General features: G+C 49.4%; 1 protein-coding gene across 1 annotated transcript in view; it reads left to right on the top strand.

Moving 5' to 3' along the window:
* The window catches only part of PPFIA1 (PPFI scaffold protein A1), a 61,239-nt gene that overhangs the window by 5,846 nt on the left and 37,517 nt on the right, over positions 1-17,876 (top strand). The window contains exons 3-4 of the mRNA XM_081798462.1: positions 17,099-17,200; positions 17,554-17,718. Coding sequence (XP_081654588.1) covers positions 17,099-17,200; positions 17,554-17,718 — 267 coding nt within the window. The remainder of the gene's footprint in view (positions 1-17,098; positions 17,201-17,553; positions 17,719-17,876) is intronic.

Here is a 17,876-nt window from a genome sequence, read left to right as displayed (position 1 = left end):
TCCCTCCCCACCCCGCTGTCCCCCACTTCAAGCCTTGGGGCCCTGTATACTGAACTCTTGGCCAGGGTGTTTTACTTCTGAGACTGTCTGGCCACATGTAAACTCAAGAATCCTGTTGATTTCTCAGTAGCATATGCAGGTTTAGTGAGCGCTGAAATGACCCCACCCACAGCAGCCTGCGCCGAGTGGGTGCTCAGTAGGTGCAAGGCGTCTGTGTGCAAACCCCCCTTATCACCTCACACACAGTCGGAGCTGGGGTGACTCTGCCGGCATGGGGACTTGGTTTGGGTGCTTACCATCCTGTCGTCCCCTGAAGATAACATCCGTATTGAATTCTGAATCCCAAGCCACTTATTAACCCAGTGACCTTTGCACATCACTGACCTGCCTGGGCCTGTGTTCTGATTTGTAAAATGAGGTAATATGTGTGCCTTACAGGGTGGCTGAGAATAACATGTGGTAAAAGGTAGGAAACAGTTTTGAAAACCATAAAACATTAAGCAAATATAACGTTATTGAAATTAATATTGTACCTTATAAGTACTTGGCATAGTATCTCAGACATCTTGTTTTGCTCAGTAAGTTATTTGTCCAAATTAAAAGGGCTGCTCATTCTTAAGTTTGTGTATTTCTATCTACTAAGCCTAACAGAGCCACAGAGAAATTCCCCAATAAGGTTCCTTCAGTTATAGTTTTGTGCCGAGACCTTTGATTCATTCAGAGATACCTTCTTGATAAATTAGAGAGTAAAACATCTCTTTGGAAATATGGATTTTACACTATTCCTAATTTTGGCTTTAGACTGTGGAGGTCAGGCAGGCCATTTCTGATCTCATACTTTAAACACAGTTTTTTTATGTAACTGTAATTTCTTGGCATGTGCATAGATCTATGAACTTAAATATTTGAAAATAAAAATTATTTCATACTCCAGTGAGCAAGAACAGCGCCAAAAAGCACATACTATATTGGGAAGCTTGAAACATAATGTAAACATAAAGTGGACATTAATGTACTTCATATTGTTTTCATTTTATTATTTTAGGGTGTTTTTAATTTTTTTGAAGATTTTATTTATTTCAGAGAGAGAGAGAGCATGAGTGGGGGCGGTGGGGAGAGGGAGAAGCAGACTCCCCACTGAGCAGGGAGCCCGACATGGGGCTCTATCCCAGGACCCTGGGATCATGATCTGAGGTGAAGGCAGATGCGTTATTGACTGAGCCACCCAGGCACCCTTTGGGTGTTTTTAATTTATCTGAAACTCTTCTTTTAAGCTAATAATGTAATGTTAATAAACAAAAACAAAAAAACTCTACCTAGAAGATTCATTCCTATTTGAATGAAGGATTTCTGCACTAGCTTTTTTATTACATTGGTTTGATTTTCCCCTGCCCGCCCCCCCCGCCACCTCGGCTCAGTTTTAAAAATTTAACTGTAGGGGCGCCTGGGTGGCTCAGTTGTTAAGCGTCTGCCTTTGGCTCAGGTCGTGATCCCGGAGTCCTGGAATCGAGCCCTGCATCGGGCTCCCTGCTCAGCAGGGAGTCTGCTTCTCCCTCTCTTATTCCCCTTGCTTGTGCTCCCTCTCTCACTGTGTCTCTCTCTGTCAAAAAATAAATAAAATCTTTAAAAAAAAATAAATAAAAATTTAACTGTAATGTTTTTGTCCATGAATATTTCACTAATGTTATACACTTGTTTCTAAAATACATGAAATACAGATTTATGCTAATATATGTGTGCATTCATATTTCAAATAGTCCTATTGTAAGAAATTACTTGTGTTCAAATACTGAAATGCTAACAACAACCAAAAATAGTTTGGTTTGCTCTTTAGCAGAGAGATAAAAGTATGTGAAGCAATACTTATACCTACTGCCCATGAGGAGACAGCACCTTTTGCCTAAAAGACATGCCTTCCAAAGAAGAAGGGAGCAATAGCTAAGCCAGCTGGACATTTAAACAGGAAGTCAGAGATGGAAATGGAGGATGCACTCACTTACCTTGTAAGGAAATGTGTCTCCTCCTAGGTGCACCAGGAGGAAAGAAAGCATAAATCCACATAAAAACTCGTCCCGGAGCGTTCACGGCAGCGTTCTGTTTGACAGCTAGAAAGTGGAAGTGACCCAGATGTCCATCAGCAGGTGAAGGGGCAAGCACGATATGCTGTGTCCACACAGTGGAGTATTATTTAGCCATAAACGTGAATGAATCCCTGCCACGCGCTGCACCGTGGGTGAACCTGGAACGCGGGATGCTGAAGGAGAAAAGCCAGACAAGTCATGGAAAGTGATCAGATTTCAGTGCGGGCAGGCCAGGCGAGCCGTCACGTGTGTCTCTGTTCTCGCCACCTGGCGGAGCCCCTGTAGCGGGTACACAGACCACAGCCTCCAGCGAGATTTTCGGGTCCGGCCTTAAATGGAAGTGGTTTGGAAGTAGTGACAAGCAGCATGCACCCTCCCTAGCTGCCAGGCCAAATAGACTTGATGTTTTTTAGAGCAGTTTTAGGTTCACAGCCAAATTGAGAGGAAGGTACAGAGATGGCCCATGTGCCCTGCAGCCTCCCCCGCTGTGCGCATCCCCAGCAGGGCAGCATGCCTGTCACAGTCTGTGAACCCATGGAGACACATCATCGTCACCCACAGTCGCTGGTTTACACCGGGGCTCACTCTTGGTGGCGCACATTCCGTAGGTGTAGACAGATGTTGTCATACAGAGTAGTTTCATTGCCCTAAAAATCCCCTGTGTTCTGCCTGTTCATTCTTCCCTCCCTCCTGACCTCTGGCAGCCCCTGATCTCTTTACTGTCTCCATAGTTTTGCCTTTTCCAGAATGTCAAAGTTGGAATCCTACAGTATGTAGTCTTTTCAGATTGGCTTCTTTCACTTAGTAAGGTGCATTTTAGCTTCCTGCATGTCCTTTCTGGCTCAATGGCTCATTTCTCTTCATCACTGATTACTACTCCATCGTCTGGATGCCCCACAGCTTGTTCATCCGTCCACCTGCTGAAGGACATCTCGGTTGCTTCCGGGTTTCAGCAGTTGTGGTTAAAGCTGCTCTTAACATTTGGCATAGTATGTTTTTAACTTAGTCCATCCACAAATTTTAAAAAACACTACGGTGGTGTTTTTTTTTGTTTTTCTTCTCCAAATGAAAATCACATTCAGTTTTTTGACAGAACAAGTTCAAGCTCACATTGGTAGCAGTGGCACCTCAGTATTCAGCAAAGACTAGTTCTGCAAGACAAGACCGGGCCCGGGGGTGACTTGCATCCTGGGCACAGGATCCATTGCGGGAGAGAAGTGGGGGCCCGGGATCTGCAGGTCCTTAGTGCTGCTCAGCTTTGCTGATCCCTGAGAGCAGGTAGGGAGCTGTGAGGAGAAGGGGGGACAGGCTCCAAGAATTTAAGTGCGAGATGCGCAGAAAGTGGAGGTGGAGAATGTAGGCTGTTCCATGAAAAGTTTGTCTGGAAGGTAATGGGAGGGGGTGAGGGGAGGCTGGGACCCCAGGGCGTCCTTTCTAGACTGGGAACGCTGAGCATGATGTGCTCCTTTTCCATCTCATGTGTGGGGATGCTATTAGGAACCGAATTAACATTTGGTTATCATTTTAACAGTATGGCAGATTGAGTCAGTCTGAACCCTGAACCCCATCAGCCGCCAGCTTCTGTGGAGTAGCTGGCTTCTGCTGAGCGTGGGGAGTGCCTGGGGAGGGGGCTGCTGGACAAGTGTCGGCCACGCCCTGCCTCGAGGACTGGCCCGTTGCTGGTGTGCTTATCTGGTTATTTCACCCGTGGGCTGGGATAGGATGCAGGTGCTGCTACCTGCATTTGTAGATGAGTCACCCAGATGGAGAACTTGGAGACCGGTCTGAAGCTGTAAAGGTGAGTTGTTGCCCGACACAGAAGGATGGTAAATTACTCGTGGAAGCTCTTCAAAATACGTATTCTCATGCGTGCTGATGCACTGCTGGAGGGCCCTTCTCCGCGGGCCTCTCATAGTGTACCTGCGCGTGCATCCCCGAACCATGGCCCAGCCTCCTCACTGCTGGGTGCTGAGCACCGAAGGGGGCTGTACAGTGGGGAAAAACAAAACAAAAAACAAAATACATATTCTGCCCCGCCCCCCACCGGAAATGAAACCTCCAGGGCAGACCAGCTGCGGGAGCTGGTCAGGGGAAGACTGGCCAATTCACAGGTCTGAGGCAGAGGGGCAACCGTGTGTCAAGGAGCAGCATAGGAACAAAACGTGTTTGGGAAACTGGGTGAGTTGGGACCATACACTGTGCATGAGGCACAAAGCAATAAGCAAGGAGGCTGGAGAGAGAAGCAGGGACAGAGCTTGCAGAGCTGACTTCTGGACCCACCCCTCCAGACCAAGGAGACATGGTGGTCTAGGCAAAGGAGGAGGCAGCAGAGACAGTCCAGAAGATACTGGCGTGAAGTAGAGTTAGCGTAGCCAGCAGTCAGTTAACATGGAGGGAGAGGAAGGAGGCAATGTGCCCAGGTGTCTTGCTTGGACGGCTGGGTGGACACAGTCCTGTACTGCACCAGGGTGGAGAGTCAGATGGGGACTGGAGCCCGGAGGACGCTGAGGAGCTCGGTTTGGGGAAGATGGTTTGAGCCACTTGGAAGACATGGAGATGCATCATAGGCAGGTGGACAGTTGCCCAGAGTGGTGGGGGGGGCGGTGGTGGCAACCTTGGACACTGGTCAGGCAGGCACGGTGTGTAGGGTGGGCAGGGGACCTAGGATGGAGCCGTGGGAGTACCAGCAGGTATGGGATGAGCAGAGAGCATGGGAACAGGCTGAGGCGGGAGAGAGTGGGAGGGAGCAAGTCAGGGGCTCGATCAGGCAGGTGGAGGGAGTACTGAAACGGGCCCAGGACCAGCAAAGATGAGGACATTGCTGGGGTCTCAGCCAGAGCTCTTGCAGTGAAGTGACGGGGGCGGAAGCCTGGGTGCAGGGACTGGTAAGAGCATAAGAGAAAGAATTGGTGACTTCAGGGAAAAGCTGTGTGTCCACATGGTCTGTGAGCATCATGCTCGTGTCCTGTAGTTTTGCCATGTTTAGGAAGAAGAACAAGGAAGGGAGGATTGGTATTTTTTTTTAAAATACAAAGTAAATGCATACTTAAAATTGAATTAAAAAGGAGTACAAATTGAAAGTCTCATTTCCAGCCCCCTTTCCCAGCCACAGTGGGTAACCTTCATCAGGTGGGTGTCCGTCTGTATTTTGTCTTATATACATATAGAAAATACTAATATGTTTGCTTTTCCCCAAATTGAGAACACCTTGAAATACTGTTCTGCACCATGTTTTTTTTGGATTCAGATTATACAGTCTTGATTATTTCATCGCTAAATACTCAGTGTGAGCATAAATTTTGTCAGTATCTGTTGCTTAGAGAAACTGACAAGGAAAAATAAATTATATATTGGAATTTTTTAACTGCTTATGAATTTTATTTTGATGCTTGCAGATACTAGTCCGTGTTTGAAAGCGCAGCGTTCCTGCATCCATAGTGGCTCCGAGTAAGTCTAGTGAGCCCAGGGGCCCCGTTCTACAAAGGTGCGAAGTTGGCTGTTTTCTCTCTGTGTCCCCGCCCTTCTCGTTTCCGTAGATAGGTAGCTGTACATAACCTTTCTTTAAAAAAAAAGGATTATTTTAGAGAGAAAAAGGGAGCAAGAGAAGGGGCAGAGGGAGAGAGGGAGAGAAGCAGACTCCCCGCTGAGCGCAGAGCCTGATGTGGGGCTGGATCTCGTGACCCTGAGATCATGACCTGAGCTGAAATCAAGAGTTGGACACTCAACCGACTGAGCCACCCAGGCGCCCTTATACATGACCTTTCTGAGCATACCTTTAATCAAGACACTGGGGCTTCAGAACTTATGATTTGCTCATTCATTTTGGTATATAAACTTCCAGTTTTCTTTTCAAAATTTGGCATGCTTTTAAGCCTCAGGCTGAGGCAGATAGCTTCTACTGACAGAAAATAATCCAAGCCTGTTCTGCAGGTCAGTTTTTCAGGTGTTCCTTTCTGTTTGCTAAATTAGAGCCCGTTTCTGTCTGTTGCACTCTGTGTCCCTACACGGAGAGGACATATATTATCTGTCTTCTGTGAAACTTTATTCTTGTTTCAGCAGGTTAGCAGAATAGTGAAAAGTCATTAAGAAATAAAATGGAGTCAGTGATGGAGAATGAAACCAAAAGCTGTGGAAAAGTAACTTGGGGTGACCAGGGGAGCAGGGCAGGAGAAGGGAGGGGTCAGGACCTGGGGGGGGCGGGGCGAAGCACCACCTGCTTTCCACCCAGAGTCGTCCTACTGGAACCACTGGGACGACTGTGTTCGTCACTTTGGGAGCTGAGTGTCGAATCTGAGCCATGGGACTTAATTTAAAATTGGCCTGAGTGTGGATTTTGATCAGTAGTGTCGGTTTGTATGACCTGAACCTGTTACCCGGGTCTGAGCCTCTTGTCCAGAAATGACAAATATCAACATTTTCAAGCACTGTGTGAAACCAAGTTCTTAAACTGATTTGATGGTTAAATGTTGCTTTTCTTGTCCTCAGTCCTAGGAATGTCAAACAAACACGAACCTGCTTTGCTCAGACTTACAGTTTATTAAAATGAGAATATTCCAGGGATTGTCGTATCTATTCAGTTTCCAAAAATACTTCAAACTTTGATTACAGTGAATAGAATGTCACTAGTAGTATGTTTGGCTTACTGTGTTTCTTAAATACACATTTTTTCTAAAGAGGAGAAAGTGTACTTCTGCCAGGCCCATCAGTGCTGACCAGGTTGGTCACTCATGGCTCATGTTTAGGGCTGGTTCCGCTGCATTTGGTTTTCTCTGCAGCAAGTATACAAACAGTGCACATGTGAACATGCTTTTGGAATCTTTTTAAACTTTGGAATTTCCTGTCGAATGTTTATCTGAACTCCTAAGTTTAAATTTGTTTGATACTTTTTCACTTGAATTCTTTTGTCCAAAGAGAAATGTTTTTCTTTGAGTAAGCATAATTGTCAAATTTTAGAAATTCGTTTTCTACCATAGCCAAAACAGTGTACTGTAGAATGGTTTGGGCTGTTGAATTTATTGTAAGAAACACTTATATTTAACCAAAATGATGGGAAGTAAATATATTTTCTTCATAGGTGAACAAAGACAGTTTGGGATTTATGAAAAATGTAAGGGACTTTAGACTCAGACTTGTTTTGGTGATTGGAGGAGTTACAGGAAAAGTGAGCCGATGCGGGTGTGGAGTGAGGGGCTTGTAGCTGAGTGCGGATGGGGCGGGGCGGTGATCCATCCGTTTCCAGGAGCCCATTGCCAAGATCCAGGAGGCTCTGCAGTGATGGGTTCCTCCTAGCTGGGGGACACGGGAGTGACCAGCTCCTCCTAACTCGGGGGCACGGGAATGATGGTCTCCTCTGAGCTAGGGGCTGCAGGAGTGACCAGCTCCTCTAGCCTGGGGGCGTGGGAGTGATGGGCTCCTCCTGGCTAGGGGGGGATACAGGACTCACCCAGGAGGCTTCGCAGTGGTCAGCTCCTTGTGGCTAGAGCGTATTGGAATTTTGGAGCACCATCTCCTCCCAAGTGTTCGGTGTCTGCTTGTTATGTTTTGACTAGGTATTTCATTCAAAGCCAGTGAGATTTGTTCATAATAGAAAGACTTTTAAAAATAAAACGCTGATATTCGACCCTCCTGGATCCACAGTGCGGGACCCTACCAGGGTGTCTGTGTCGTGGCCCTCTGCCCTTCTCATGGCCCCCCCATCTCCCTCCCCTGCCTGAAATCCCACCACAGCTTTCACTTCATTGTCCTCAGCGGGCAGGACATCGGTGCCTTCTCCGTGCACATTCCTGGCCAGTGGCCCCGGGCCCCTCTACCCCAGGCAGCTCTCACTCCTCCTCCACAGTGTTCCTTGCCCGTCCTGTCTGCATTCCACTTCCAGTGGGCCTGGGAGAAATCCAAGGAGGACTCCCGTAAATTCCCACACACATCTCCCGATCCAGCTGGGTGTGTGCCCCCGCACTGGGCAGCCCTTCCTCTCCCCGTGGAGGAGCCGTGCGCTCCCAGGACAGGCCGCCCGCTGCGCTGCCCCGGTGCTCTGCTCTCAGCTGCTCAGAGTGGCCACTCGGTCAGTCCCCACTCTCCCCTGGATTCTCACCACTGAGGGCCTTTCTCCATCCCGGCTCTTCCTCTTTCTGCCCTCTTTCTCTTCCCCCCCCTTACTCACGGCTTTGCTGCCCCTCCTCCCATGCTCTGCTGACCTCCATGCCATCAGGCCTCCAGCTCCGCTGCTGCTCCGGAACCGCCGTGCCCACGGCCCCCGCGGCCCTCCGCCTCAGCGGCCCGTCTCTTGGTGATCCGTCAGCTGACTCGTCTGCCAGCATCCGCCAACCCGGGTGACTGTCCTCCTGGAAGCATTTGACCCCTGAGATGGCCCCTTCCTGGCTTCCTCCTGCTTGCTAACTGCTCCCACTCTGTCCCTCATTTCCCGACTGTTCGGTGTCAGGCACCTGCTTGAAGCTCGCCTCTTCTTATCTGCACTCAGTGCCTTGTGATTTGCCTGCAGTGAGACTGCTCTCCCACTTCTGCCGACGTTCCGAAGAGCTCCGGGCCAGGAGCCATGCTCTCTACTTGATCCTGCCCCTGACTGTCTTATAATACCCCACACGGAGCACGCCCCAGACCCGACTGCTCCATCTCCCCTGCACACGGGCCCTGCCCAGAGGCCTGTCTTCTCAGGATGTGCTGACCTTCACTTGCTCCGGCCAGAACTCTTGGAGTCCTCCTGGGCCTTGCGCGCTCTCGGACCCGTCAGCAGGTTCTCCTGTACCCCCGGTCCAGAAGCTGCCCGCCTCCTGCACCCCGGCCTGCCTGCATTATGGCAATGCCTGATGGGTCTCCCCACTTTTGCCCCGCCTCCGTACAGGGGATCCTTTAAAACTGATGAAGGGCACAGCAAGTGGCATGTTGGTTACTTGTGTTCCGTTTTGAAAACTCTCTCTTGGCCTCCAGCTCTCTAACACGGGTCTTGATTCAGACCTTCATTTCTCCCAGGGTTGTGACAGTTCTCCATCTGCGGGCCTGGAGCTGGCTTCTCACTGTTCACCTCTTCCTCAGCCCCGCTCTGGCACTGCTCCCGGGGCCTTCTCTTTTGATTCCGCAAACCCTTCTGAGCATGCACGCCCTCTGTGTCGAGCACCGCCTGCACTCCACGTTCAGGGCCCTCAAAGTCTGTAGATGGACAACTCCCAGAACCTTGGGGATAAAATCCAGACTCCTCACTGGTGCGCAGGGGCCTTCCATCTGGCCTCTGCCCACTCCCAGCCTCCCTTACCCCTTCCTGCACACTGCCCAGGCCACAGCCCACTGACACCCTCCTCCGCTACCAGACGCCTCTGTGCTTCTGTGAAGGGGCTCTCACCTACCAGAGAGCCGGTTCCTGTTCTGAATTCACCTGCAGCGCCCTCTCCTTCGGCAGACCTTTGGAGCCGCATGTCTGCCTCCCGCCATAGATGACCTCCATGCCGCTCCCATGGTAGCCTGGGCATTTCTCACTTGGAGCACTGACCACACTGGGGTCACTGCTAGCTTATCTGTCTGTCCTGCAGCAGCACCCTGAGGAGGGGCCGGGCTCGCCGGTCTGGTGTTCATCCAGAGTGGGTGTGCAGCCATCTCTGGAATGAACTGTGGCTTCCAGTCAGGATGGCAGCATAAACTCACTCTTTGACATAGCTCATCTCCAAACAGCAGTGCAAAGGTAAAATTTAAATAGAGAAACAAATAAGCCCAAATACATAGCCAGGCCCCCACAAGAGAAAAATCCCTTTCATACAGAAACAGAATAGAAACCCAGTGTGGTAAGCATGAGTTGGCCAGGTTCCCTGGCCGGCTGCTCTCCAAGCACCAAGCATGCAGGGGCAGCAGGAAACTTGGCTCCTGCAGGTTGGGGTAACAGGGACTGGTGTGTCCAGAGGAATTAGAACCAAAATCAGACTCGCTGTTTAGAGCTGGGTTTAGATAAGGCTTCCCCATGTAAGGTCACTGTCCCTGGTACACTGGGGCTTTATAGGAAGTTGTGGGCCTCGGGAGGGTAGGACGCGATCCCTGGGCTGGGCCACACTGTCCAGTGACTCTCTCACAGGATCCTCACTGTCCGTAAGGAACAGGCAGCAGGAACCCTCAGTCACCATGGAAACCGAGTTCTGGCCTGAGGCCTTGGGATGCTCGGAGGGGCAGTTGCTGGACACAGGGCAGAGAGGGGAATGCCACCAAGAGAACCTGCTCAGGCTGAGCTGGAAACCAGATCCTCCAGCTCCCAGAGTCAGCACCTACGGAAGTATGCATTTACTTCATCTGCAGTCTAGCAAAACTGTCAAAATAAGTCTGCTTACATGCGTAACCAGATAAATGAACATCCCTGAAGAGAAACAGGAAATGATAAAACAGAAACAGAAGTGAAACAAGGGAAGGAGGGCATGGCAGAAAACCATCTAAAATCTAATACATGAAGAAGGTATTGGCTAGCACGATACACTTTGGGCCGGACATAATCAGAGACCGAATTAGTGAATTGACCCAGTTTGCTGCACCAGGGGACAAAGCGACCAAATAAAATCCGTGGCCCTGGCCTGGCGAGCCTGCAGCCAGCCCCTCCTTGGACAGGCCCACCGCGTGAAAGATCGCGGATCTCACCGAGGCTAGTTTGGGTCAGGTTCTCTTTCACCTGCAACACAAACAGTATTTTCTGATACAAGATCTCGATGATTAGATGCAAATCTCTCAACGTTAGGCATTGAATGACCTGATGGTCAGCTAGTTATTTACTGGAGGAGATGAAAATCAAAGAATTTGGCCTAATTAACTTTGGCACATAGGAAAGGAATCTCTGCAGCTCATGAAAGAGCGGGACCCAATGGGAGAACAGGGCCCCCCTCCCCACCACTTCCCCGCCGCAGGCCGTCCTCTCAGCGCTCCCCGCTGGGTCTCTGAGACGGCCCAGCACTTGACACAACCTTTGTCAGGTTTGAGGACACGTTTGGATTATTCTCATATAGTTTTACTGTCATTTCTTTGTGTTTGTGGCTCTGCCTTGAAATACTGAAGTCAAGAGTTGTCTGTGATCTATCGCAGAAACAGCCTTGTCTGTAAAGAGCAGTGTGTGTGTTTGTGTGTGTGTGTGTTTGTGTGTGTCAGGGAATTGTGGTGAAATATATATAAAATTTAACATTGCAACCAGTTGATTGAATAGCCGGATGATTTCATTGAAGCCTCCCTCGCCCCTAGCCTGGTCCCCTTGGGTGACCACACTCAGCTGTGAGACCCCCTCTTGTTGCAGGCCAGTTGCTCTGTTGTTTTCAACAATGCTCTGGGGTATAAATGTCTCTACAAACTAAACCGATCAAATTCTGGCTCCTTCCTAAGAATTGTACCTGAAGTCGGTGTTTGGTGTGTGTCCTAATCCTGGGAGGGCTCCTCCTGCAGCCGTCACCTCCTCCTCTTTCCTGCACACGCACCAGCCTGTCGTCTAGGCTGCTCTCTGCCCACTTGATGTTCAGTACGACCCCTCTGCTCTCCAGAGCACCTGGGTTTAAACTGGCCTGTGAAGTCCATTTCCTTTGGGAAGAGATTAGGAGCTATCTCTTTTGCTGCCCTACCCCCCCCCCCACCACCACCACCAAATCTCTGCACCAGGCCTAGGGACAGAGGCAGGCTTGTCTGAACGACACCCCTGCTCCAGGAACTGAGCAATTTGGGGAGGGCGGGCAGCAGCCCGGGGCCCAGGGTCCTCTCCAGCCTTGCAACCACCGTCTCCGAGACCAGGAGCAAAGGTGACCAGGACCCAGGCTTCTCAGCCTGCCCCTTCCACCCAGGGTTCCAGCCTCCGTTCCCTGAGTGGAGTTGGGCAGAACCAGGGAGCCCCTGCCTTTCCAGCACTCATGCCCAGGATGTGGCCTCTGTACGAGACAGGCAGCTGGGGCATGATGAGAAACACTGAAAGCCCTTGGGCTTGGGGGCTGGGGGACATGGGAGCCCCTCCTCTTGTTCTCGGGGGGTGGTGGTGAGGGAACCCCATGCTCTTGTTCCAGGGTGGGGTGAGAGGACCCCTGTGCTTTTGTTCCTGGGGGGAGGGGTGGTGAGGGAGCCCCATGCTCTTGTTCTTGGGGGGTGAGGGAGCCCCGTGCTCTTATTCTGGGGGGGTGAGGGAACCCTGTGCTCTTGTTCTAGGGGGGTGAGGGAACCCTATGTTCTTGGCTACAGCCCCTGGAGGGGAATCTCCACCTCCCTGAGCTGGGAGGAAGGGGGGGTCAGTTTGGGTTCAAATATTGCAGACTCACCTTTCTTACTGAATCTTTGTAGATTTTTTTTTAATAGATATTTCTTCATTTGTTGTGTGCCACTGGATGGTTTTGGAGGCTTTGAATAGTTGTTTTTATGTAGGTGTGTAGGGCTTTTCATGCTGTGAAGCTGGAAGCTGATCACCCATAATTGTGGGTTTTTGAAGAAGAAACTCTGATTTAGAAGGTGGATTAGATAAAAGGACCATTAGCTTATTATACCCGTGAAAATGCTCAGTCTCTATAAATTACCTGTCTCCCCACTCCCTCCGGTTTGTCCCCTTGAAATAACCGCATCCAAGAGAAAATACTGCAATTTTACTCTTTTCTGTTGTTGATTATAGCAATACTGCCTGATTCTTTTCATTCCCCATGGATGAGTACAGTTGACCCTTGAACAACTTGGGGTTAGGGGTGCGACCTGCCCACAGTCAAACATCTGAGTCTAACTTTGGGCTCCCCCAAACTGAACTACTGAGACCCTCCTGTTGGCCTTCCTGGTAGCACGAGCACTCGGTTAACACTTACATTCTGTGTTGTATGTATTATATACTGTATTCTTAGAGCAAAGTACGCTAGAGAAAAAATTTTGAGAAAATTACAAGGAAAATACGTTGACAGCACTGAGCTGCATCGATGGCTGTGTCGTCCGTTTACAAGATGACTCGTCAGTGCCTGCGGCAGGACTGTCTTCTGCAACACGCAGATGTGACAGTATTACTAACACCAGACATCAGAAACGAGAAGATAATGTGAAAGGCTCCTCTTTATTTACAGACTGACGATTCATGTGGTACTATGTGTGGTTGCTTTATGGTGACCCAGTGTCATCAGTACGATTACTTCATCATTGCCTCGCCTGTCCGCTGATGAATGAATTGTCATAAAACTTTTATAGCCTACAGTATTACAGACATACTCATAATGTAGTCTGCATTAAAAAACAATTGTGGTAATAGGCTGATACACATTTTCTCCAATGATGAGAGAAGCATTCTGTGAGGTAATGTAATTCTTTGAAAGCAAAGTTATAAAACAACTGGCACATGATTAATTTTATGTTAAATCTCACTCACCTTGTCCCTGCACACTTACTGGATTTGCACACACAGCAGATAAGTGTATGTACGCCATGATGGTTCTCTACTGTCCATCAGGTAGAGGCGGATCATCATAAAGGTCCTCCTCCTCGTAGCCTTCCCGTGGAAGAGGCTGAGGACGGGGAGGAGGCAGAGGGGGGATGGTCTTGCTGTCCCAGGGGAGGCAGGCACACCTGGTGTCACTTTCTGGAAGTACATTTCTGTCTGACGTGTTTTGCCTCTTCCTTTCTCTACAAATGTCTGTATATGCCTTGCCAGTACTCCCGCCCCGGGCTTTAGCTCCGGTGCCCGCACCATGGACGGGTCCGTGTGGTACAAGAAGTCAAGCGCAGTCTTGAACAAGCGGAGCCCTCTCCAGGGTGCCTGATGTCACTGTGTTTTCTGGCACAGCGTCTTCTGAGTCTCCTTCCTCACCCCCTGGCGCTGGTTCGGAAGCTCTCCTCTCCGTCACGTCGTCCTCTGTTAACTCTGTGGGTGGCGTCTGTGAGCCCTTGAATTTCTCCAGGATCCACATCTCGAAGCCCTTCATCCCCTAGCTTTTTTGCCATATCCACAATCTCTTTTATGATTTCCCACATTGGCTGTGTCGTAAACCCTGTGAGATCACGCCCAGCATTTGGGCCGTTTTCTCCAGCAGGAATTTATTGTTTTGGGCTTGATGGCTTTCACGACGTTTTCTGTCACATCAGCAGCATCTTCGGTGGTGTAATCCTTCCAGACTTCCAAGGTGTTCTCTCTGTTGTGATTTGCTTTCATAGTGTTGACCGTCCTTTTCGTAAAGGATTGTGTGTAATGAGCCTTGCAGGTCCTCATGGCCCCCGATCCACAGGCTGCATTAGAGACATTGTGCTCCAGGGCACATGGGCCACTTGGACATGTTCGATGTCGAGCTCGTGGGGTTCTGCGTGGCCAGGATATTGTCCAATATCAGAAGAACATTAAAAGGCACTCCCTTACTGTCAGGGTACCTCCCAAGGTGAGGGACAAAGCATCAGTGGAACTGATCCTGAGAAAAGGTTCTGGTTATCCAGGTCTTCTTGTTGCACAAAGGACTGGCTGCTGGTGTCTGTGTCTTCCCATTAAGCCCCCCGGGGTTAGCTTCGTAGATATGGCCAGCCTGATCACAAACTGCCCCCGCACATGCGCTAGCTTGCTCGCCCCTTCCTGCCTTCCTCATGAATAAATGTCCCCCCAAAAGAGGGCACTTCCACGTGCATGAAAAATCCTGTCCTCAGTGATTTTCCCTCTTCTCGTCTCGTCTCTCTTCTTGTCTCTTCTTGTCTCTCTCCTCGTCTCTCTCCTTGTCTCATCTCTTCTCGTCTGTTCTCGTCTCGTCTCGTCTCCTTTTCTCGTCTCCTCGTCTCTTCTCGTCTTTTCTCATCTTGTCTCGTCTCTTCTCGGTTGAAGTATAGTTGGCATGCAGTGTTACGTTAGTTCCAGCGTCTCGGTGATTCTCTCCGTGGTGTCTGGGGGATCGTCCGCTTCCTCTTGATGGTGGAAGCTGCTTCTCCTGTTACCTTCACATGTGTTAAGGCCAAACCTCTTTCTAAAATTACCAGACCATCTTTTGCTGGCATTGAAATTCTCCAGCTTTAGATCCGTCACCTTCCTTTGGCTTTAAGTTGTCACATAATGACTTCCCCTTTTGAAGATTCATACTGGAGTCCGTAGGTATACCTTCCTATAGCAGTCCTGCATCCAGAGAAGGGCTGCATCTTCAATACGAGGCAAAAAGGGATTTCACCAAAACTGCATGGTTTCTGTGTCTGCCAGCGTAGCCGCAGTGACAGCTTCACGAACTACCTGGACTCTCTTCTCTTGACCTGGCGGCAGCCGCAGCTGTGACCTCAGTCTGCTGCTGTACGTGTCAAGCAGTTCACCTTGTTCTTGTGACGCCTGACTTTTCTCTGCTTCTGGGGAGCACTCCCAGCTGCACTAGTGAGGGCACTTCGTGTGAGTCCCAAGGTGTTATTCAGGGTTTATGGTGTTGCAGTAAACACAACCAAAAATACGCAAGAACCACAAGAAATCACTTTTTACTGCGATACACAATGTACTGGAGAATGGAACTGCTTACAGGAGAGGATTAGCATCACGGTGTTTTTAGCAGATTCTTGCCACACTTGAGCTCGTCGCAGTAGCAACGGGAGGTGGCACAAAATTATCACACTGTACAGCATGTACCACAGTTAATTTTATGCAGTTATGATTTAATACTGCATCTTCACATTTGTTTACGTTTCTCTTGGCTGCAAATGGCACCATGTATGGGACTGTGAGTATTTGCATGTTTTATGGCAGCAAATGATAAAATAGGCTAGTACCTATATATATTTTATTCATTTATGACATGCTTTTTTCTTCAATTTTTTTAAAGATTTTATTTATTTATTTGAGATAGAACGCGAGCAAGAAGAGAGAGAGCAGGAGCCTGGGGAGCAGAGGGAGAGGGAGAAGCAGGCTCCCTGCTGAGCAAGGAGCCCGATGCGGGGCTCGATCCCAGGACCCTGGGACCATTTCCTGAGCTGAACGTAGTTGCTTAACCGACTGAGCCACCCAAGTGCCCCTTTCTTAATTTTTTGACATTTCTAGGCTACTCAGTTCATCTGCCAGTTTTTTCAAATTGTTGCAGATCCAGAACATTTTCCAGTGTGTTTATTGAAAAAAGCCAGATAGAAGTGGACCTGCACAGTTGAAGCCTGTGTTGTTCACGGGTCAGCTCTGTTTCAGTTCTGTATCATGGCTCAGTAGGCTTTTGTGGACCAGCCTTGTGAAGTCGGATCATAGGGAATGCTGTACATTCCGTGGTCAAGTTCCCTTTGAGTTGCAAAGGGTTAATTTATGAATGAACTTGAGGTATGCCACTTGTTTATAAATTGATTTTCTAGAATTGCTTAAATCAATCACTTTCTGTATTTTGAATGTCAGATTGTTAAGTGAACCTTTATTTCCTCCTTTGTCCTTTAAAGAGAAAACTCTTAAAATATGGAGATTCATTGGCAGAAGACCTTACTTATTTCAGAGGAGTTTTGCTTGTTGAAAAACGGACCGGAGAGTGTGTGTCCTCTTCCTTGGACCCTGCCTCTGTGTCTTGTCCCAGGGCAGCACTCAGTATTGCAGGAGAGCAACCCCACAGCAGGGTGGGGGGGACCCTGGCATCACCTCAGTGACACTTCCTCTAGAAAGTTCTCTGACTACAGAAATAAATCTTCAGCTGTCCCTCAGAGGCCTACCAGCATTTGTGGAAAGTCTATTTTATATGGTCAATTTTGAGCCAGTTAGGGCTAACAGACCAGCTTTTGGGTGCTATCAGCCTCCTCCTGGGGCTGCTGCAAGCCCTGTGGTCTTCACAGAGAGGAACTGGCTTAGGACAGGAGGCTGGGGATAAGCGGTGGCCTTCTCAGCCAAACGTTCTCCCCTCGGCAGAGGTTCTGAGTTGCATATCTGCAAAGCACCTGAAAATGTCTCTGTCCCCTTGGGTGTCAGGCCCCAAGCTCTGTAAAATACCTGGGACTCAGGTATGTCATGAGGTGGGGGCTTGTGTGCGTGCAAGGCTCTGGGGTGGCTGGTGGGCGTGGGGGCTGGGGAGGGCTGCAGAGGCTAAAGACCCCCCACTGTCTCCCTCCGTTTTTGTTGCCCCCTCCCCCAGGAGTTCGCAGCACTTACTAAGGAGCTCAACGTCTGCAGGGAGCAGCTCCTGGAGAGAGAAGAAGAGATCGCGGAACTGAAGGCGGAAAGAAACAACACCAGGGTCAGTAGGTGCATTCTCACTATTGGAATGCTGTCTGAGGGTCACCTAGGGAGCACTGTTGCTGTCTTTAAACTCAGGCGCCATCCATTCGATTGGCTTTTAAACACCTTGTCGACATTTCCCCGTGGAGTCGACCCTGACTGATGAGCTCACTGTTCTCATACCTTGTTTGAGTCGTGATGAGAACTAATGCTATTTTAGCTCATTTGAGGGTGCATTTCTCTAATTTTAGACTGAATTGAAGGGATTCACATTTGGTCTAGCATGCAATTGAAAGGGGTTTTTGCCCCAAATTGACGTATGAAGTTGCAAGTGCTCTTTAAACATGGTTATACCTTGGCCTGTCCCACCAGCTGCTGCTGGAGCATTTGGAGTGCCTCGTGTCCAGGCATGAGCGGTCCCTGCGGATGACAGTGGTGAAGCGGCAGGCGCAGTCCCCGGCGGGCGTGTCCAGCGAGGTGGAGGTGCTCAAAGCCCTGAAGTCCTTGTTCGAGCACCACAAAGCCCTGGACGAAAAGGTGCCCTGAGCCCCAGTGGTTCTTGGTGTGGGCGCCCTGTCAGAGACACGCTTCGTGTGTGTGCGTGTGTGTGCGTGTGTCTGCAGTTCACTTCTAACATTCTCGGGCTCCTGTAAACACTTGTTCTGCAAGAAGACAGACTTTTTTTTTTTTTTTTT

Source organism: Leptonychotes weddellii, chromosome 11, assembly GCF_054177405.1.
Source record: "Leptonychotes weddellii isolate Sample4059 chromosome 11, ASM5417740v2, whole genome shotgun sequence".
NCBI classification, from domain to species: Eukaryota; Metazoa; Chordata; class Mammalia; order Carnivora; family Phocidae; genus Leptonychotes; species Leptonychotes weddellii.
Note: the sequence above shows the minus strand (reverse complement) of the source record. Positions and strands in the feature narration are given on the sequence as shown.